Source organism: Toxoplasma gondii, chromosome XII (genome assembly GCF_000006565.2).
Source record: "Toxoplasma gondii ME49 chromosome XII, whole genome shotgun sequence".
Lineage (NCBI taxonomy): Eukaryota > Apicomplexa > Conoidasida > Eucoccidiorida > Sarcocystidae > Toxoplasma > Toxoplasma gondii.
This window is the reverse complement of record NC_031480.1, coordinates 121,285-142,511: the sequence shown is the minus strand read 5'-3', so window position 1 is coordinate 142,511 and position 21,227 is coordinate 121,285. Positions and strand designations below refer to the sequence as shown.

General features: G+C 51.7%; 3 protein-coding genes across 3 annotated transcripts; 1 reads left to right on the top strand and 2 right to left on the bottom strand.

Annotated features, from left to right (window-relative positions):
- The first annotated feature begins 317 nt into the window (after positions 1–317).
- On the top strand, positions 318–5,569 carry TGME49_300240 (syntaxin 6, n-terminal protein). Its single transcript, XM_002371706.2, has 7 exons — positions 318–1,250; positions 1,458–1,541; positions 2,169–2,358; positions 2,696–2,797; positions 3,222–3,366; positions 3,659–3,712; positions 4,231–5,569. Exons 1-7 carry the CDS (start codon positions 1,189–1,191, stop codon positions 4,305–4,307), a joined length of 714 nt encoding a protein of 237 aa, XP_002371747.1. The 5' UTR covers positions 318–1,188; the 3' UTR covers positions 4,308–5,569.
- TGME49_300250 (MtN3/saliva family protein) lies at positions 4,806–10,459 on the bottom strand. Its single transcript, XM_002371707.2, has 3 exons — positions 8,921–10,459; positions 7,942–8,121; positions 4,806–7,598 (listed from the first exon to the last, which is right to left on the bottom strand). The coding sequence occupies exons 1-3, from the start codon at positions 9,984–9,986 to the stop codon at positions 6,838–6,840; spliced, it is 2,007 nt and encodes a 668-aa protein (XP_002371748.1). The 5' UTR covers positions 9,987–10,459; the 3' UTR covers positions 4,806–6,837.
- Positions 10,460–14,150: 3,691 nt separating this feature from the next.
- On the bottom strand, positions 14,151–20,525 carry TGME49_300260 (threonyl-tRNA synthetase family protein). The gene is made up of 5 exons (XM_002371708.2): positions 19,479–20,525; positions 18,732–18,963; positions 16,481–18,052; positions 16,013–16,242; positions 14,151–15,450 (listed from the first exon to the last, which is right to left on the bottom strand). Exons 1-5 carry the CDS (start codon positions 19,947–19,949, stop codon positions 15,421–15,423), a joined length of 2,535 nt encoding a protein of 844 aa, XP_002371749.1. The 5' UTR covers positions 19,950–20,525; the 3' UTR covers positions 14,151–15,420.
- Between the last annotated feature and the right edge of the window lie 702 nt (positions 20,526–21,227).

Here is a 21,227-nt window from a genome sequence, read left to right as displayed (position 1 = left end):
CTGCGGACCTCCTGCGAAGTCTTCTCGTTCGCCGCATTCTGTGCAGAGGGGCGCGAGAGAACCAAGACAAAAAGGCTTGCGGAGGAGAACTCGCCGCCGCACACGAAGGATTTGACACTCTTGCCTTGCGGCGTCGTGACGGTTTTCTCCTGCATGCAAGCGTTTTCGTCCAGCGGAACGGAAGCAAGAGGCACCCGCATTGTCGGTTTTCAACGCCTTGGCTCGGAGAGGAAAGACTCTCTACAGTCACGCTTTCCCTAACTATCCGTCGAGGACGGCAGCAACTCTCAGCTGTCTCGACTTTTCTCGCTCCACAGCGCTGCCACTGGAGGGCGAGACAACAGTAGAAAACGGAGGAAAAGGAGGCAAAGGTGAAACGAGGAAAAAGGGAGAGAGAAACGAACAGGTTTACAAGCAGAGCCTTTGTTCCCTCTCGGCCGACTGTCTTCGGTTAACTCTGCAGATGTCTGTGGCGATCGACGTCTCGGGGTACGAACTCCAGACGCTCGCGCTGTCTTTCGGGAGCTCGCTGTCGCTCTTCTGTCAGAAGAAAGCGGCCTTTCTCTTCCTGCCTTCTTCTCTTCTTGTCCACTTCTTCGCTTTGCTTCACTGTGTCGCCCCCTGCGAGTGACCGTTTTGCTTCCCCCCTGCACTTCTCGTGTGAAGCTGCAGAAAAGGACTTTGGCGCGTTTGCCTGCACAAGTCCGAATGGCGCCTTTTGGACTGGAAAACCATGCACACATACATGCTGTTTTCATCTGTTCCGTTTTGAGTCGTTGCCTCTCCGTACGTCGCAGGCGAGTCTTGTGAACTCTGTTGTGTCTGTCGTCCTCGCTCTCCCCTTCAACCCAGCCTCGTGCCATTCTCAGGGTCGCCATTTTTCTCTCTTTTTCTCTCCTTTTTCTTCGTCGGTGTAGTCACTGTTTTCTTCTCTTTCGTTTTGTCTTTTTCTCCGTTTCCCCCCGTATTTTTTACTCTTTTTTCCGGTCTTCCTTCCCTTCGTTGTCTTGCGCTCCACCTGCCGGAGACCTCGCAACTCTTCGTCTTCACCTTCTTCTTCTTATTCATCTCCAGCTTGTTCATCTGCGTTACCTCCGCCTGCCTCCCCTTCGTCTTCTTCTCTTCGTCTGTCGTCTCCACGTTTCTTTTCCAATTCTTCTTGAATTTTCATGGATTTCTTCTTCAAGCATGGCAAGCACAGCACCATCATCCCTCGCTGCGAGGGCAGACCCGTACTACGCTGCGCGAGAGTAAGGAAAGCGCATGTCAAGAAAGAAAAGGTGAAAGATTTTCCTTCGCTCTCTTGTTCCTCCTCTTTTTTATCTCCCTCGTGCTCCTCTTGTCTTCGTTTCCGTCCTTTGCCTCTTTTGTTCTCTTGTTTACCGGTGGTGGTTTTCGTTCCCTTCTCGGGGTGTCTCTCCACTTTTCCGTTCTTTTTTTATTTTGTGTTTTTTCAGCGTGACCGCTGAAGGCATCAAAGACCTCGAACGCTCTTTTCGCGACTGGCAACATCAACGCGGCGCCGATCCCAAGAGACACGCGTAGGCTCCTCTCTCTCTCTGTCTCTCTCTCTGTCTCTCTCTCTGTCTCTGTCTCTGTCTTTTTCTCTTGCTTGTTTTCTTCTTTTCGCTTCGGTGTCATCCTTTCTGAATTTCCCCATTTTTTTCTATCAGTTTTTCTCCACTTTTTTCCTCCTTCGTGCGTGGCGAACGTGTGCTTCCCCTGCAGACTCTCTGCTGCGAATCTTCGGGGGTCTCTTTTTTCAGAGCCTTTCGGTTGGTTTTCTTCGATTTTTCGTTCTTTTCTGTCCTGGCGCAGACGCACTTCGTCTTCCTTCTCTTTTCTCCGCTCTTTGGCAACCTTTTTCTTGTGTTCCTTCTCCACTCGGTGCCCCTGCGTTCCCCTCCGTTTCTGCCGCTTTTCCCTGCCGACCTGCTGGAGCTGCATGAGTCTCGCAAGAACAGAAACACTAGGAAAAATGACGACGAATTTAGCATGCACTTAGCGGACAGGCGACAGGAAATTCACTTGAGTGTGCCGTCCATTTATAACAGAATCAGATGCAGACACACCGGTCTCTGAGGCTTTCCTCCCGCTCAAGGAGTTCCTCCTCCCCCGCGCTCGCTGAGAAGGGAAGGTGGAAGCAACTGTGGATTTCGTTTTCGCAGCAACGCAGGCCGCCGCCTCCTGGAGACGCTTGAGGAACTCTTGGGCGAAGTTGCGACGATCGAGAAAACTGTTGAAGCTGCGGAACGCCATGCGGCGCGCTTCGGACTCGCCCCAGAAGAAGTTCAGCAGAGGAGAGCCTTCGTCGTGGCGCAACGCGACCTCCTCAAACATATTCAATCTCGCATTCTGGTATAAAATGCAAATAACGCGCAACTGTGGACAACCGTGTTAACTTCATTAACTGACATATATATATATATATATATAAACATATATATATATATATATGCGGAGTTGTGTTTATTTATCCGTGAAGTTTGTGTGCATGCATGTGCTCTCTGAAAAAAGGTTAGAATGCGGATATATCTGTTAGCATAGAGGAGCGTTGATGACCAGTCCGAGATGTCTCCCGGATTCGAGCAACCAGATGTTTTTCGTGTGATACAGATACTCTTTTTCGCTTCTTTCAAAGTTACAGATGCGGTCGCGACTCTGTCATCTGTGCATGCACCTCGTTTTTATTTAGGCTTCTCTCGAAGCACAGAAAGCAGCGACGTCGCATGCTTCGTCGCGCGTCGTCGCCGAAGCAAATGCGGCTTTCTTCCACTCCCAGCAACAGCAGCAGCAGGTGAGGAACTTTCGTTTCATTTTTCTCAAAATGTCTCCAAACTGGGTCTTGCACCTCTCGCCATGCTGAGTTCCCAGTGACCTCAGAGACCTGCCTCTCGTCGCTCAGCTTGTTCTCCGAAGTAGGTCTTACCTTTCTGCGTAAAAGGAGTTGAGGCCTGTCGTTTTTAACCTGTACGCAGCTAGGTTCATAGTTCGTACTGTGTCTTTCTAGTCCGAGCTGGAGTCGCGGCTCTCGTCTTTTTGCTCTCTACTTTTTTCTGCTGCAGTTCCCTCTGGAAAGGTCCTTCGCTGCACAGCTACGCGCATGCACTCTCTGTGGCGCGCCTGAGCTGCACCTTTCGGTTCTTTCGCTTTGTCGCTCTCCCTGGGTGTTCACCACCTCCTTCCTGTCTGTGCCTGCCCTGCGTTTCTCGTTTCTGCAGCAGCTGCTTCTTCAACAAGACTCGCAACTCGAGGAACTTTCTCTGAGCGCCAATCGCCTGCACGAAACGGCCTTGATGATCAACAGGGAACTGGAGGATCAACAACGCATGCTGAACGAACTGGACGACGACATAGAACACCAAAGTTCGTCTTCGGCCTTCGCCACCCTCTTTTTGGCACCTTCTCGATCTATCTATTCATATATATATATATATATATATTTATAAATGCATACATTTCTCTGCGTCTCTAAAACCTATCTATTTACCTACATATATATATATATATATACATATGTACACATTTATTTTAATGCCTGTTCTTTCGTTTGCCTGCACTTATGCAGGCAGTAGACATTCTCAGCTGTCTGTGAGCATTTTCACGCGCGCCGAAACTCCAGGAACTGAAGGCTGGTTGCTTTTCTTTTTCTTTTCAGATGCCCAGATGAATTTCCTTATGCGACGCATGGCAAAGATTTTGAAAACGTCAAGTAAGAACTCTTCTGCATCTTTTTCGCACGCAGAGGACGCTCCGTGGTCGCGCTAGCTTTTTCAACAAACAGACAGAAGAAAGCGGCAGAATGCTCGCCTCAACCGCAAGAAACAAGAGCAATCCAGCGTCCCTCCCTCAGTATAGATATTTATATATTTATTTATACATTTATATATATATATATATGCATGTATATATATATATATATATATACATACATACATGCAGATATATTGTTATGGATGTATCCGGATACAGATGTATATTTTGTAATATGTGTCTGTGCATAAATAAATGTATATTGTTTATAAATACGCATCTGCATATTTATATATATATATATATATATATATATATAAATCTGTATATATAAACGCGTGTATACAGACGTCTGTGGGCTTGCGGTAGGCTCATCTGCATCCTGTGTTGGTTGTCGAGTGTGTGTTCTTGAGGCTGCGTCGTTGGAGACATGACTGGATGAACTTTCAGAGTCTTTCTGTGTTGTTTTTTGCTCAGGCATGCGGCAACTCTGTCTGATTCTCTGGCTGTCATGCATTGCCTTGTTACTTTTTCTTCTGCTCATCATCACGTAGCAGCAGAAAGGGGAAGCACCGCGATTTCTGTTGCGCGTGAGACTTCAGGTTTCTCGAGAACTCGAGAGGAGAGACTGAGACCTGAGCCAGCTCTTGGTTCGACTGAGAATTCACACAAGACATGCAGTGACGCCTGTCGAAGGACGCCCACCCTTCAGGCGCTGCCGACTGTGCAGACGCACCTGAAGTTGTCACTGTCGCGGGGGGAAACACCAGCGCCCAGCTGTGCATAGGTGAATTCTGAGAAGAGCTAATGTCCCTACTCGAAGTTGTCTCTTTTCTCTCCGGCCTCTGTCTTGAAGACGGACAGGCATGACAGTTGCGTTCGTGTTGAAAGCGAACGGTGGGCTTCCTTCGATCTGAGAAAGACTTCGTTCTCGTCGGAGACTTCCGCCTGAGGTCGCGGAAAGCGACATCGTGAACGAACCGGATACCGTCCACCGGCCTCGGTCTCCCGCCGGACAAAAGCGGTTTTTCCTTCCTTCCTTGCGTTCCTTTCCTCCTCTGGAAACAGTGATTCGTCAAGATGCGTCGAGGAAACCTGTTGTTTGCTACACTGTAAATCTGTGACGTTCTGTGTCATCTTTCGATCCCAGGGAGCTGTCCTCGGAAAGGACATGCAGGCGCGCCTTCACACGCTGCGCCCTGTTATTCTTGTTCTTCGCCTCCAGATTTTTCTCAGAACCTCACCGATAGGGATCAACTTCAGTGGCGTAGAATCTCCCAGTCCACCACTTTGCGCTGTCTCTGGGGTAGCGAGCAACAGTCGCGAAGAACGCGTTTTCTGTGTCTTTTCCTCTCCTGACCTTCTTGACTGTCTCCGCACCTACATGCTTTTGATGAAGTTCCACTTTCTCGAACTCTTAAAATCAGGTCTGCAGGGAAGCAGAGGCTCTGCCGGGCAGACGCCAAAGGAAACCTGACAGCCAAATGGCAGTTAAATAAGTTCTCTGCTTGCTCGTTATTGAGTGAATCGATCTTGTCAGAGAAGAAGGCACAGAACAGCCAGGCTAGGAAATGGAGAACATGGACGATTCACGAACAGTTCAGATGCGCCCCCGCAGACACATCGACGCTCGGAAGAGGCAACACCATTTCTTCGAAATTCACTCCAGCTTAACATCTGAGAATTTTCCTGATGCTGATGTAAAGAAAGGACTCCAGTGGTGTAGGCACAGCCCTCACAAGGATTCACGATGTCCTTGTAATCGGCTAACGCGTGTGAGACTTGCAAATGTGACACGGATGGATGCTCAAAAAGTATGCAGCGACAAGAAATATACACACAGGCAGGCATATGCATATATATATATATAATATTTATATATATAATATATATATATATATATAAATATAATATATATATATATATATAATATACTAGGGTTCAACGTGAATTTCAGAGTTTGTGACTTGGGACGTGCGCCTGCATCGCATGTTTTCTCTTGCGCGGAAAGTTCTTGCCCGTTTTCACTTTCTAGATTCGGCTCCGTCGCATCGAGGACAGACAACTTCCCTGGCACCGAGTTTTCACGGAGCCTTTGCTTTCTCTCTTAAACTCGACAGCTGGTCGGCTAAATTCATCCAAGAAATCTTAGGGTAGACGCTGTTTCCGTCTGAAGTTTCCACTGCACAGATTTGCCCGTTAACTGTCTAGAGACTCTTGGGGGCGCAGAGAGAAATGAAGAAACGACGCGCCACCTCGGACATCTGGCGTTAACTAAGTGTTGCGCATTTTTCCCGCATGCGTTCCGTTTCGAGTAGTATCCGGCAGAGTCGAACTTTTTCAAGACAAAGAAGACAAGAGCCTGTTGGCTGGTCTTGTCTCTTCACTCTCGACTGCGAATTTACAAGTCTTCAGTTGTTTTCTCTGCGTTCCTCAAGCCTTCCATCTAACTCCAACGCCAATTTGCGTCTAGCACAGCAGCGGAGCATAGAGCGTCGCGACTCAAGAAAAGATTCCTTCCCACCCTCGAAGAACACTGACGGGAAGTCTGTTTTTCTTTGGCTTGTTTTTTCTTCGCCCCTTTAAATCTTAAACTTCTTCCTTTTCTAAGTTGACAGACGGCGTTCTTCGTCCTTCCTCAACGTCGAGATTCGACCTGAGACCTGAGGTGTCTGGAAAGCAGCGAGTCGGCAGCCGCGAAACCGGCGACGCCAGAAAATCTTAAAGAGAAGATGCGGGCGTGGAAACTTCATGCAGTTTACTTCCCTCGCTTCTTCCGACGAACTGTGGATCTTTTCAAACTCCGTTTACGCCCTCATCGCCACCACTCCTCTCTTTTCGCGTTTCTCTCTCAAAACACAAACCTGACGTCTACCTGGGGCGGACTCACACAGCCGCCTCGGTCCCCCCGCATCCCAGAAGGACTTTTCTCTCGTGGAAGTCCACCCTGCTTCTCGCTTCCGCCAGTCTGCGTCTCCCTTTCCGCACTCAAGCCTCACAAGGGCACACCTCCCAGCACTGTGTTGTGTCCACTAGGTTCGTCTTGGTTTTCTCCCTGGAAACAAGCTCTCTTCCGTGTGCAGCCTATGCCGCCCGGACGAAAGCCTCCCCGCGGCCGGGGAATTCGCCGTATGCGGCAGACACCGCATTTTCGGCTTCTTCGAGAGTGGCGTAGGCGACTTGGCGGACCTGTCCACCCTCGGGACTTCGCTGTTTCTTCCACGAATCGCCTGCACCCCCGCAAAAGTCGAAGCCGCCGGCCATCTCCTCGACCTTTTCGAGTCCTGTTGACCGCACTGGACTCGGTCGACTGAAGCATGGATTGCCTTGCTCATCGGATTCGAGAAACGCGCCTTCTTCGCGCTCTCCTGGAGGTTGCCATCCCTCGCGCTCCTCTTCCTTCGCTCGCAACAGGCGCTGCTGCCAGTCTCGCAAAAGCATCTCATGTGTGGGGAGAGACGGCGCATTTGCGCAGACCGAGGCGTTCTCTGGGATGAACGCAGGCTTGTCGGGCGTCCCCGAAGAACGCGCGAGGCGCTGCTCTTCGAGCGAAGCGGCCGTGCTCGCCACACTGCCGGCTCCCCCGGAGGCGAACGACGCGGACGGCGAGAGGCAGTGGGGAGAGGACGCAGACAACGGAGAGAAAGAAGAGCGAACGTGAGAAGAAGATCCATATGAGGGAGACAAGACTGACGGAGAAAAAGCCTCGTCCACTGCAGGCGCCGAACAGGCCGGAGGTCGATACGGACGACTGCAGCTGCTCCCGCCCAACACTGAGAACCCACGGCGAGACGGGGGAGGGTACATCGCCAACAACGCCAGCTGAGCGCATCCTACGATGGTTCCTGTGAAGCAAAGAGAAAGGACAGCAACGCGCAAGAGAAGGAAGAAGAGATCAACCAAAGTACGAGCGAGGAGAGAAGCAAAGGAGACGGCGAGTGACGGAACTCGAGGCACGCAGGAACGAACGGGATGGCCAGACGTCAGTGAAGACAAGCGAGAAGAGAGAAGAAGCGCACACGCGCACACGACGAGGAAGAAAGAGACAAGCGGCAGGGAGAAGCGGTGGAAGAGAAGACGGAGGCGAAGAATCCCTGGAGAAAGAGAAAAAACCAAGAAAGAATAAACACACGGGGAAGACTGCAGAAAGACAGCGAGACTGACGAAAACGAAAGATTCTCCACGTACCGATGAGGTTGGGCAGGAGAATGAAAAGGTCTTCACTAAGCCATCCGTAGAAAAGCCACAGGGAACTGCAAATCCAGTTTCCAACTGAAACTTCAACCGGCAAACATGCCGTGCTCTTCTCGCGCAAGATCACCCGCAACGCCGACAAAGGCGCCACATAACTGAAGACGTTGATCACCGCTGAACACAGAAAACGAAAAGAAACCTCTCGATGAGCATAAACATGGGGTGTAGCGACAGTGCTCGCTTCCCCATACAGCGCCCACCGACAACCGGGAAGTTTCCGCGTCGCACATGACGCACAGATGGAACGAACTGGAACAGAGTTGAAACAAAAATGCAGCCGAACACCAGTGAATCCACGCAGCTGGACAGTCTTCTCCCTCCACCAGACTGTTGCAGACTCCTACCGGAGACACTGCGAAAGAGAGATGCAGACAAGAAAACGCCTCACAACGCCTGTCGAAGTTAGCATTTTCGAGCAACGCAGATGCGGCGGCTCGATCCTGCCTCCACACCCCAAAACTCCATCCACTGAAAAAGAAGTAGATGCCCTGTCCTCGCCTATCCACCCTCACACCTGCTCCTTCACATCACGCATTCAGGTACCTCTCTCTCTCCATATACAAATATATATATATATATATATATATATACATATGCATATATATATATATATATATGAACTGCATGCTAGTAGACAAATGCACACCTATATATACAAAAACAGACACAAATGTGTGTATTATATATATACGTATATATATATATATATATATATGCGTAAATATATATGTATGTGAATGTATATATATATATATATATATATATGCGTAAATATATATGTATGTGAATGTATGTATATATATATATATATATATATATGTATATATATGTATATGTATATGCATAGATGTATGTATGTATATGCCCATCTTTGAAAGGAAGAGACGAGGTGTTTCGTAGGTTTTTTTCTAACCTGCGGCGAGACCGACGAGCTTCGTGGCACCGTCGAATCCAAGGAAGAGAGAAGTGAGGAAGATGCCGAGGAGAAGAAGGCCGCTGAGGAGGACGTAGACGCGCAGCAGTTGCGCTTGCTGTGGATGTTTGCAGAACTTGCGAAAGACGTGGACGTACCACAGCGAGAGGAAGAAGCCGCAGAGATTCGGCGCAAGGAGGACGATGTCCCTCCGCAGAACGCCGTAGACCAACCAAATGATCGCAGAGAGCAGCAACATGACGTACGGGAGTCCCTGGAGCTCGGCTGTGCTGCGACATGCCTTGATGCGAATGATTGTCGGCAGCGGCGAGAGCAGCATGACGACCGCTGATAAGACTGCGAGAACTTTCATCAGCCACAGGAGACGAGACGCAAGAAAGGCGGGGAAAGCCGTCAACGGAGACACCAAAATCGACCAGAACGTCACTTGCTGCTCTCGAGGAAAAAGCGGAGCGTCCTCCCCACCGGCGCCCTCGGCGACGGGAGCAGCAGCAGCAGAAGGTAGAGAAGAAGAGAGAGAGAGAGAGGGAGAAGGAGACGGAGAGAGAGGAAACGAGGAAGAAGGGAGAGGAGAAGAGGGAGAAGAAGGGGAGAGGCCAGCCGTGTTGAGAGGCATCGGCAGCACAGACGAGGGCAGAGACGAGGGCAGAGACGCGGGCCTCTCTGCCGAGACAACCGCCTGGCGAGTCTCGCCGCCCTCAACAACGCTGGGAGAAGGAGACGCGACAGACGGAGGAGATAAAGGAGGTGAAGGGGGAGAGGCAGAGAAGGCAGAGGAGACAGGAGACGTCGGCGAGATGACTGGAAGAACAGCATCCGTGGGGGCCGGTGCGCCGGCAGGCGGAGGCGACGCTGGGGAGCGATCACCTTCGCTTGCAGAGCTGGATCTGCTTCTCAGTTGAGTCGCGTGTACGGCGAGCAGAGCGGCGCGGGGAGCGACTGGCCAAAGACTGGAGTTGAAGAGAGAAAGGGAGAGCAGAGCGAAGAGAAAGAGGAGAGGAACTCCTCTCCTCCTCCCGCGAGGAGCGCCGTTCGCGAGCGACATCGTGAAGAGGAAAACCGACGACAAGTCCCGGTGGAGAGAAACACCGACTCAGAGTCCTCGAGAGAAAAACCTATGCGGAGTCCTGGTGTTTTTGGGGTGGCCAAAGCCCCGAGCAACGCCGGAGACGAGCTCGCATCGAGGCCGTGGAAATGCGGGGACCTTTTCGGCAGAAGACAAAAAATGATCCACCAAAGCGGAGGCGCTCAACATAGATGTCACGTGTCTCAGTTGCAAAAAAAAATGAAAACCGCGATCTGGCTCGCGCGAGTGTGAACTGGGTGCTCGCGCTCTCCCCGACCCGTCTCGCTGGCGACCCGTCGTTTTCCTTGCGCGTTTCTGGGCGTTTCGCCGTTCTTCCCTCTCTTCGCACTGCCCTTCCACTTGAAAATCTCTCCTTTCCACTGGATTCAGACAAACGCCCGAGGGGAACTTCGAACTCTCTTGCGATCTCCACATTTTCTTCGTTCGCCAGCCTCTCTAGTTGTGCCGGTTGGCGTGGACACACTGAGCTACGCCTGGGCCGAGGGCTAGCTAAGAGGTCTCGGTGCCGAGTCGAGGCTGCCATCGAAGCAAATGACGTTTCGGTGCATGCGAGGAGAGAAACGGGCGCCAGCTAGGAAGCACCTTGTCGAATTTCCGTTTTTTCGGAGAAAAATCAGAGAACAACTGGATAGACTGACGAAGACGGAGCGCCTGATTGTCGGTGAAGAACTGTGCAGACGTCCCAGCTTCCCAGCCTTGGTGCTCTCGATTTCCTCCACTGAAAGTCACACACAAGTCGATTCGTGCTTTTTAAATCCATTTACTGGCACTGCGTTTGCTATTCTGCACCAGCGGACCTACACTCGTGACGGTCTTTCGTCGTTTTCCATAGTCTAATGCTGTTTGTCACCTTCCGACCTCCGTGGAACATGCAGAGGGGAAGGCGAGATGGCGCCAGCTCAGGGAAAACAGTGGCTTTGTCAGAGTTCTCGTGGCTTTGACAGCAAAGAAGACTTTGCTTGAAGATAGCCATAAGGATACGTTTCCATTCTGGCGAGAGTCACACCATCTACGAGAGCGTTGCTAGCGAGGTTTAGGGATGCGGCCTTTCGACAGTCAGTTGTGAAGCAGCTTCGTTGGTAGAGACCCGCTCAGCCGTCAACAGTTCTTCGAGAAGACACCACTTCCCATAGCTGCTGAATGCCTTGTCGGTCGATCCCCTCGCGGCACTCGGCAAAAAGAGCTGTTTCTGCCACGAGACAAATTTGAAAAGGAAATCTAGAATGATGGACGCAACAGCTGGAAGGGTGATACCGGACCAGACGCGCCGCACACTGCTTTGCAGGTTTCGACGTTCCTCGTTGTGTCGCTATCCCTCCGAGACACTCTTCAGAGGAGGAAACGGAGGAAAATAAAAACTGATATGCAAGCGCTACTGTCTTACGTCGATTTGGAGTGCACTAATTTGCTGCTCAAGGCAAATGGATAGCTTCCACGCTTTTGGGGTCGTTCGGCTGTCTTTCCTTGTAGCGTGTGAGTCTGAGAGTCGACTTCGAGGGTCAGGGGAGTCGCGGTTTGCGTGGAAGTGAAGCTACCGTTTCGCTCTAACGACAGGCACCACTTACTGGTTTTTGTGCTTCGGGAAAGTTTTGCTTTCCACCTCATTTTCTGTGCGTAGAAAGCTCACGAAGCGCGAGTGACACACAGAAGATTGCGCGGTACGCTCCGTACCGGATCGTCGGAAGACAGACACTTTTCATTCTTTCTCTCCACTTTCACTTGGTCTTCTTCCACTTGAGCGGAGAAAGGAGAGTCTAGGCACACAGCAATCTCTATATTTTTCTTGCGTTTTTCGCTCCTCTGTTTTCTTTCTCTGAGGGGAAACGGAGGGAGGTGCCGAAGAAGCTGAGCGTGGGGGAAACGAGGCACGGTGGTACTGGCGAACCTCCGAAGTCCTTTTTCGACAGTGTCCTAGGTTTTGCGATGGCAATCTGGCGTCACTTCTCAGACTTGCTTTCTTCGTTTCGTCTGCGTCTAACGAAACCCTCGTCCATGGTAGAGGAATCCACAGCTCCCGTGGCTACCCTGGAGGTGACTATTTTGGGGGTGCAGCCATCGATGTAGCTGGAGCGAGAACTCCCCAAGTTAAAGGTCGCCACGGTAGCACCGACAGTTTCACGACTGAAACCCACAGCAGTGTAAATAGCCCAGTGACACATCGCTTCGCAGTTGGAAGGAACAGGATACCTGGGAGAAGAGCACTCGCCTGTTCCTTTGCCGTTCTCTAGCAGCTCTCCATCAGGTATGCGATTTGTACCATCGCTTTTCGCCGCCTCTCCCCCGATGTGTTACCGTTCGGACGACTCTTCGTTTTTCTGAATCATCTGCAAGACGAGCAAAAACGTGGCGTTTTCTTGTTCAATACCTCTTGGCATGCTTGTCGAATACCTTGTGTCCAGCTAGCTCACGGATCTGCGATCCATAACTTTTCAACTTCAGCGTGGGCACTCAGTCCTGCCTGGTTGTCTGAACACTCGACTGCGTTTTAGCTTCATTACTTTCACTCCGTGCACACTTTTCCTAGTGCTTGTTTGGTGTGCAGACGACTGGTGCATGGCGAGCTCCTGCGAGTCCATCTCGAACATCCTCACAGAAGGGATGGCGCAGTTGCTGGCTGTTTTGAGCGTGCACGAAGGGCACAGAGATTAAACCTAGAACATGTACTGTCTTTGTTTACAGCTTGTGCTGTCATCTTCAGGAGGAACACCCGCGGACGTTTCCTGAAACTACACCTTCTTGAAGAAGATGCGAGACAGTGGCCAAGCCGCCGGTTCGCCACAAGGAACTGGCCCAGCTTCGGCGATTTTTTGTATATTGCAAGTCTCGATTTTTCTGCGTTTTGAATGCCCCTTGGCCACGTGTAAATATATATTTATAGACACAGATATATACATATATATATATATATATACATACATATATAGATATAGATATATCTGTATCGGTGTTTAGAGGCGCTGTTCCTCAGGGTTCAGATGCACCTAAAACAGTACGCGTACGTGTCCACTGCATCACCTGGCACGATTTAGAACCCCCTGTTTCTGTGTCGACGTGTTATCTGTTGGGAAGACTTTTTCCGGCCAATCTTTGTCAAACTGTGTTTGCGGTTATCCAGAACCCAGGAAGTCCTCTGAGGCGGGTTGTTCTAACTGCAAGCGAGGAAGCGTTGGACCTGGTCGAGCGGCTTCTTCACGCCGACCGTAAGAGGAGGTGAGAGACCCCATGTACGATGAAGGCGTGCTGCTGTCGCGAGAAATTCACACTCCTAGCGAAAGAACACGAACGAAAATTCGTTCGATTGCGATTTGTGTACTTGTGTGTCCTGTTCTTTTCCCCTTGTTGGTTCTGCGTGACCCTTTGCTCGCCTCCCGCTTCCAGACCAGTCGCACGCCCTCTTGTTTGAGGACCACACCGTCACCCGGCGTCAGGCAACTTTCAGAAGGAGGCGACCAAGATGACGAGAAACCGCTGGAATCGCAAAAAAACTCCAGAACTTGCGAGTTCTTCGTCTCTCTCCGATGCCCTGTTTCTCGTAAAACACCGGAGATCTCGTCAGCCACTCCCTTTTTCGCGATGCCCAGCAAAAGGCAACCAGCTGCGCGACGAGTCATGCTCACTGGCGTCCTCTGTTTGCTGCAAAGAGAGTGACCTCTGAATTCGTTTCCAAAGATCCCTGACTCAAGTAGCGCACAGAGAGGCGGGATCGGGGGTAGCCGTCCAAGCGTTTTCGGAACTCGCTTGGCATCGCATTCTTCCAAGGCTGTTCGCTCTGTGAAGAGGCGCGGTGCCCCTGAAAACGAATTGCCTGCAACACATGACTCCACTCAGAGCAGCAAAGAACCCTCTCCTGCGGGACGCAGTGCTTCTCCCGACCGCAGCGCGGGAGCAGTTATCGACTCTCCACCAGACCCCTTTTCCACTCTGCTGCCAAGGGCGACTCTGTTGAGTTGAGAAGATGCTTTCATGGACCGGACATACACGCACACACACACCGGCAGGTTTCAGCGACGTGCTCTGAGAAACAACACAGAGACATGTTGCAATTCCATGGCGGTAACGCCGGCGACCACTGCTTAGCGGGGAGCAAACCAGGACCACTGGAGCTTTTGTGTCCTCCACTGAACTTGGCAAATATGCGAGCTAACAATTCCGAACAGAAAACTCGTGGATGTGGTGCGTTCACCGCTGAAAAGGGAGTCGAGACGACTCGAGCTCACGTGTCAGAGTGCGTGCATTGAATCTAAGGTTTAACGCAGAGGCGAAAATCTGACGAAACTCCCGACTTCCGTCTCGACACAAAATCTCGTAGGCGACATTGGAGCATCAAATCGGTCGCTTTAATCCCCGGCGGCATGCATGCCTACTGTGCACCGGGGCTCAAGGGAACACGTGGAAAGTCCACATGACGACACAGAAAGAACGGGACATGCCTTTTCTCTTGCGCACGAGAGTTTCTGTTCGTTTTTTTTTCGGTCGAGAGGAAGCGGTGTTCGGCGCGGTGATATTGTTTCACAGCCTTTGCAGGAATGCTCCCGGCTGCATCGCAGCACTTTCTCACCCCGAGACCTTCGCAAGTTGGCCACGAAGTCAGCTTTCCAGTCAACCACTTCCAGGGCTCCAGCGCTCACCCATGACTTCCCTGCTGCTTCCTTTTCTGCCTGTCTGCAAGAAACCAACCGCCACATGCGTGAAGGTGTTCTATCGTGTGGATGTCTATTCAGGCGTCACCGTAAGTGAATCGTGTCTAAAACGCCTGTGAATCCTGTGTTGGAGAATCGCCTCTCGCTTGCGTTGCGTCTCTTAAGGATGCCACCTGGATTCGCGTTGCTTTCTCGAGCGCAGCGGATCTCCGACAGCGTCCGTTCTGTTGGGCAGAGCGGCCGGCGCGAGTCAAAGTCACCACACGAAAAATACAGCCGTTTGATGTGAGGCGTTGCGTTACAAGCATCCCCTTGACAACTCCAAGACTCCTACGGGGAACGGCAGCTTTGTTTCTGGACGAAAACCGAGAAACGCTGAAATTCGCGTTCTTGCCGACAGAGGGCGGCCGGCTCCTGCAACAATGGTTTCACTAAAAACATGCACGGGAGACAGCCGGACGCCGACGCACTAACGGCACCGACAACAGAATACACCGGTGCATGCAGACACGCTCCTTTACATGCTTTCCATGTTTACCGTGTAACTGTACGTACAAAGAAACTCGAGATACATGCTACGCCTCTTCCGGAAACTCACAGCGCACAGAGGCAAGCCCGAGTTTGCGCCCGGGCTCTCTACTCGTCAAAGACAGTCTCCGTTCCGGTCGAACTCGAAAATGCGAGTCGACGGAAGAACTCGGGCACCGGCGGTCATCGCGACGCCAGGCTCTCCGCGAGCTTGCACAGATCTTTTACTGCTGACTCTTCTTCCACGCGTCCAGCTGCAGTGACCCGCAGAGAAACACACACCCCCCCCATTAAATGTGATGGACATTTCGCATCTGTCCTTAACGTATGAGGATAAAAGGCAACGTTAAGCGCGGTGTCAATACCTGCAGGGTTGCTAGGACCCTTTAAATGCAAGTAGAAGATGTGGAAAACTATGACAATACAACCTATAGAAGGCAAGATTAAAAGTGTAATACAACGAATCGCTACAATGTTCCACCAGAGGAGACGCAAATAAACAAGAGCCACAGTCGGCAAGAACTCACATAGCGCCTGCCCTCCAGAGCATACCCAGCGAACAGCACAAAACATCAACATCCACACGTTTGCGGATCGACATGCTTCGCCGCACAGACGTCTGCTTGTTCGTCGATTTCAAAAAGACGTAGACACACCCACAGACCCGTGAAAAACGCAATATCTCCAGATATCCAAATACATACATAAAGGAACATATATATATATACATATATATATATATATATATATGTGTACATATGCATGCATATATGTGGAGATTGCGGGTCCGAATCGTGAAGCCAGCGTGGAACGTACCGTGAGTGTTTTTCTCGAGTTGGGCATGCCTTGTTTCTCGAAAAGCGTCAGCAAGTCCTCCATGGAGAGAACTTTCTGATGTTCGGGGTCAGCCCGATCTCGCACAGTCACTGTCTTGTCTGCACGTTCCTTTTCTCCGACAACAAGGAGGTAGTTCCACTGCTGCAGTTGTGCTTCTCGAATTTTCTTGTTGACGGTGTTGTTGGAGACATCGAGGCCGACCTCATATCCTGAGGAAACGCAACGAAGGATCCAGCCGCGTTTTGCCTTGAAAGCCTTGGGCACACTCTTCCGTTCGTCACCTCGTACCCCATCCCCGGCTCTCTCCAGCATTCTTCACATATCGTTTTCTTTTTCCTCGACACCGCCAATCAGCTCATCTTTTCCTCCCCCTTCTCTCCTCTTGCACGTTCCATCCCTTTCTCCGTTTCTGCTCTGCCTGCTTCACCCGCACCCCCGCCAACGTACCACAGCTGTGGAGGACATCCCTGACGGACGCGGCGTAGTCGTTGACTTTGTCTGAGATGGGGAGGACAATGCACTGTTTGGGCGACAGCCAGAAGGGCAATTTGCCGCCGGTGTGTTCGATGACGACGGCGCACATGCGTTCGATTGATCCGAGAATGGCTCGATGGATGATGACTGGTCGAGCCATGCCAGGCCTCAGAGGCAGTTCGACTCCGAAGGCTTCTTCTTCCTTCTGCTCGTGCTCGCTGTCTGTTCGCTTCTCCCCCGTCTCCTTGTCTTCCTTAGCTTTGTCGCGCGCGCCCGCGACCGCCTCGTCCTGCGTGCGGTACTGCAAGTTGAAGCGAATCGGCAGCTGGAAGTCGAGTTGAATCGTTCCACACTGGTGAGGGCGCTTCAGCGCATCCCAGAGGCGAATGTCGATTTTCGGTCCGTAGAACGCGCCGTCTCCAGGATTCAGTTGCCATGGGCGGCCTGTTTCCTCGAGGGCGGCCTTCAAGGCGGCCTCCGCAGAGTCCCAAACCGCGCGCTCGCCGAGCGCCTTCTTAGGTCGCGTCGAGAGGAAGAGTTCGAACGAGAAGCCGAACTGGTCGTAGACAAAGAAGAGGAAGTTCAGCGCGTCCGCGACCTCCTCCTTGACCTGGTCCAGGCGACAGAAGATGTGAGCGTCGTCTTGCTGGAACCGCCTCACGCGCGTCAGACCCGTCAAGCTCCCGGACAGCTCGTTGCGGTGGAGGACGCCAAAGTCCGCGAGACGCAGCGGCAACTGCCGATACGAAGGCGCCAAATGCTTGAACATGATGCAGTGTCCAGGACAGTTCATCGGCTTCAGTCCCCACTCCTTGCCCTCCACGTCGAACAAGTACATGTTCTCCTTGTAGTTTTGGTAGTGACCAGACACCTTCCACAGGTCGCAGCTGAAGATGTTTGGCGAAATCACTTCTTGGAAGCCGCGGAAGCGGTACTCTTCGCGCATGAACATGCACAACTTGTTGTAGACTTTCGCGCCGTCAGGCAGCCAGAAGCAACTGCCGGGCGAGACGTTCGTGTCGAAGAAGAACAGGTGCAGGTTCTGCCCGAGCACCCGGTGATCGCGTTTCTTCGCCTCCTCGAGCAGCTTCAGATAGTCCTTCAGCAACTTTTTGTCCGGGAACGAGACGCCGTACACCCGCTGGAGAGAGTCCAGGTGCTGGCGACCTAGCCAGTACGACGCAGAGTGTTTGATCACCTGGAAGGCCTTCACCTTGCCGGTCGACGGGATGTGAGGGCCGCGGCAAAGATCCACCAGCGACCCGCAGCAGTACACCGTCGTCAAGCCGTGCTCCGGAATCTTGCTCGCAATCAACTGCACTTTGAAAGGATTGTCGGCAAACAACTCCAACGCCTCGGCCTTCGAACAGACCAGGCGACGAAACGCCTGGTCTTCCTTGATCACTGCCGCAGCAGCTGCTTCGAGACGTCCGTAACTCTCCTCCGTGACCTTTGCATCTCCCATGTACGCATCGTAGTAAAAGCCGTTCGTCAGCGCCGGACCGACCGTCAGCTGTGCCCCGAACGTCGCTTCGATCGCCTGCCCTGGAACCACACACCCCCGACAAAAACGCGTCCGCGATCGAGCAGCGGGGAAGCTCGACGGCCGCAGCCGCCGCGCGAAGAAGCAGCTGCGTGCCTGCTCAACTGCACTGGGGAGAGATACACTTTCGAAGAGACTCCCGGGCACAGTGGCTGGACGCTTCAGTGAAGAAAAAAACGCGAACGCGTCCTTGAGCACAAAGACACTCTCCGGAGAGATACGTGTGAGTTAGTGAAATGGAAAAAATAAACTACTGAAAGAAACTCAAAAAAAAACGAGAAAGAGAGACATCTCGGCTTCCAACTTGACTCAGAGAGAGCTGCAGAGAAAAATTGGGCCATGGGCACCCGCAAGGTCGAACTGCATCGCCCCTCCACATTCACAAGCATTTGCGTGCAGTGACATGGCTTTCCATCCATTTATATTTTTCTATGTTTTCAACAGTTTGTATGTGTTTAACCACACTTATATGAACTTATATGCACTTACATGCACTTATATGCACGCGCATACCTTTAAATTGCAGATTTTCATACGTTTTTGTGTATGTTCAATTTATAGATCTTGATCGATTTCCTTACACACGCAGGTGCATGTGCGTGTCTGTGAAATTCACACAAGAACGTCGGCGAGACTTCTTCAGTGGAGAGCACCGGCGAAACGTTTTGCTGCTTTTCTCACCGAGAATGTGAGCGCTGGAGTGCCAAAAGACATGCTTCGCCTCGTCGGAGTCGAACTTGAGAAGCTGCAATCTGCAGGAGCCTTCGAGGGGACGTTTCATGTCGTAGAGAATCCACTTTTCTGCGGGAGACTCCTCTGCATGCTCGCCGCAGGGACATTCTGCCTCCTCTTCCTCTTCGTCGTCTGCGGCCGTGATGGCCTCCGACTCCGCGCTCGGCTGTTCGTACAAAACCTGGCGAAACATGAAAAGAAGAAGCGAAACGGCTTTGTGCAACGCGTATAGACGGTACGGAAAAATGCGACTCTCCGAATCGATCAGAGCCGGGCAAAAGCAAGAAAAGAAGAAGAGAGACACCGGCGGGTCGAGAGACAGAAATGGCGCCTCCAAGAAACAGAAAGAAAAAAAATAATCAGAAAATATCTGATCGACGTCCTGTCGGGCATCCACATGCACCTCGGCATATACGACTTGCATATCCATGAATACACGCATGGATACAAACACACATATATACATATATACATATATATATATATATATATACGTATATATATACACATATATGTATCTCTACATATATCTCAGTACATGCACATACCTACACATACGCACAACTGCATGTAACTGTGTATATTTGTGTAGACAACACTGTACAGTATATCATCTATATATATATATATATGTATATTTATATGTTCGACTGCGTTTGTGTATTTCCACAAGTTGCAGTGCATGGTGGCTTTTACCTTAGCAACGAGAGAGGCTTCGGCAAGACCTTTGGAGATTTGCAGGGCGACGTCGTACGGACTCGTTTCGAACGCTGTGCCGCTCTTCTTGGATCCGTCAGGGAGCTCGATGGAAATTTCTCTTCTCGGTTTTTCTTTCAGGCGCCGAGTCTGTTTCTCGTAGAGGTCTTCGAAGACTTGGAGACGCTTCTGGAGAAACGGGGAGTTTTCCGAAACCTGGAAATGCGGGTCTCCAATCTTCTCCTCCGTGGCGAGAGCCGCCACCGTACCTTTCTCAGCGCGACGTCCAGACGCCATGGTGGAGAAACGGGGACCGCGCGGCGAGAAGGGGAGACGACGCTGGGCAGAAAAAAGAAGACGCGAAGGCGAGCGAGCCTCTGGAACGCGGCGACAGGCGCGAGGAGAACCCCACAGAAAGCGAGGTCGGAATGGCGGCGATCGAAGACACGAAACGAGCAGGGAAAAACTCATTGAAGGCCTCGACGATCGTCTGGCCGCGGAAGCGAAGGCGCCGCGAAACAGCGGGTGTGGTGAGGAAAGGCGGACAGACACTCCGAGACACCGACGCGTTTTTAGAATTTTTCTCCGGGAGGAAACGCGATTTTTCTCGTTTCCCTGGCCGCGACGACTCCGCGAGCAGACGACACATGCAAAGCGCAGAAAAAGAGAGACGTACAAGACGTCTCTACTACCCCCCTCCGTCCAGGAGCTGCCCGCGACCGCTCTCTCTCTCTCCCACTACTCGCGGACTGGACCCTGCTGGGTCTTGAACTTGAGCGAGAACCACACACGGAGAGAGGTTCGCGTCTCCCCTTTTTTCACACCGAAAAAACAAAGAGCGAGGCCGACGGTGGCCGAATCGAGGAGCAGAAGACGAGAAAAACGATGGAGGCGCAGGAAAAAGATACGCGGAGACACCGCGCCCAACCAAGCAACGCGCAGAAGAGGAGAAAGAGAGAGACATGACGGCGGGAGAAGTCTCGCGCGGCTCTCCCAAGGCCCTCCTCTCTCCCGGCGACCGAGACGCCGGATACGATACGCTCGGCGAAAAAAAAAGAACAGTCTCGTGTCTCCTCCTCCACAGGCCAGCTAACACCGGCCGGAGAGCAGAGACGACACAGGAGCCTTTTTTTCTCCGCTTGGAGGTGGGGTATGTGTGAAGCGAGTCTCTCTTCTTGTCCTGCCTGAAGCAGTGACTCGGAAAAACACTGGAGACGAGAGTTTCGCAGAGAACAGACTGCAGTTGTCGAGAAGAACGGGTGTCTCCTAGATCGAACAAGACGCACACCCCGTCAGAGACAGGGAAGACAGTGAACAGGAGGGAGGAGAGAATTCCCGATGAGAAAAGTGAGCAGGAGAGAGGAGAGAATTACCGATGAGAAGTCGCGTCAGAAAACAACAGCCGGAGCCACTCCATGCGATGTGAGGGAGAGAAGGCGCGACAGAGCTTCGACTCGAGAAAGGTAATTCACGGTCTTAGCGCCCATTTTTAGTCGAACGCCTAGTAGATCCATCTCTCGTTCTTTTCCACTCGGGAGAGAAACAGGATGCACGCGATGGCAAGAAGAAATCCAGTTTCACCTGGGGTGACTCCCGCCGTCGCGAGAGAGCGGGGAGACGGCAGAGCAAACTGTAGACAGATGACGCCTTGAGTAAACATGTCCGTCGAGGCAGGTCTTTCCCAAAACGGGGGCATATTCACCCTTTTGTATACATCCTGCAGATCGGAACTCTTCAGAGGCCTCTACA

What these genes read in the sequence shown, in the direction of transcription:
- TGME49_300240 (XM_002371706.2), top strand. Translation starts at nt 1,189, where the DNA reads ATGGCAAGCACAGCACCATCATCCCTCGCTGCGAGGGCAGACCCGTAC. An exon ending in CCGTACTACGCTGCGCGAGA is followed by an intron (nt 1,251 to 1,457) that starts GTAAGGAAAGCG and finishes GTGTTTTTTCAG; the next exon opens with CGTGACCGCTGAAGGCATCA. An exon ending in CGACGACATAGAACACCAAA is followed by an intron (nt 3,367 to 3,658) that starts GTTCGTCTTCGG and finishes TTTTCTTTTCAG; the next exon opens with ATGCCCAGATGAATTTCCTT.
- TGME49_300250 (XM_002371707.2), bottom strand. Translation starts at nt 9,986, where the DNA reads ATGTCGCTCGCGAACGGCGCTCCTCGCGGGAGGAGGAGAGGAGTTCCT. An exon ending in GCTCGTCGGTCTCGCCGCAG is followed by an intron (nt 8,122 to 8,920) that starts GTTAGAAAAAAA and finishes TTCTGTGTTCAG; the next exon opens with CGGTGATCAACGTCTTCAGT. An exon ending in TCTCCTGCCCAACCTCATCG is followed by an intron (nt 7,599 to 7,941) that starts GTACGTGGAGAA and finishes TTTGCTTCACAG; the next exon opens with GAACCATCGTAGGATGCGCT.
- TGME49_300260 (XM_002371708.2), bottom strand. Translation starts at nt 19,949, where the DNA reads ATGAGTTTTTCCCTGCTCGTTTCGTGTCTTCGATCGCCGCCATTCCGA. An exon ending in CTCCAGCGCTCACATTCTCG is followed by an intron (nt 18,053 to 18,731) that starts GTGAGAAAAGCA and finishes GTGTGGTTCCAG; the next exon opens with GGCAGGCGATCGAAGCGACG. An exon ending in ACTCGAGAAAAACACTCACG is followed by an intron (nt 15,451 to 16,012) that starts GTACGTTCCACG and finishes GGGTCACTGCAG; the next exon opens with CTGGACGCGTGGAAGAAGAG.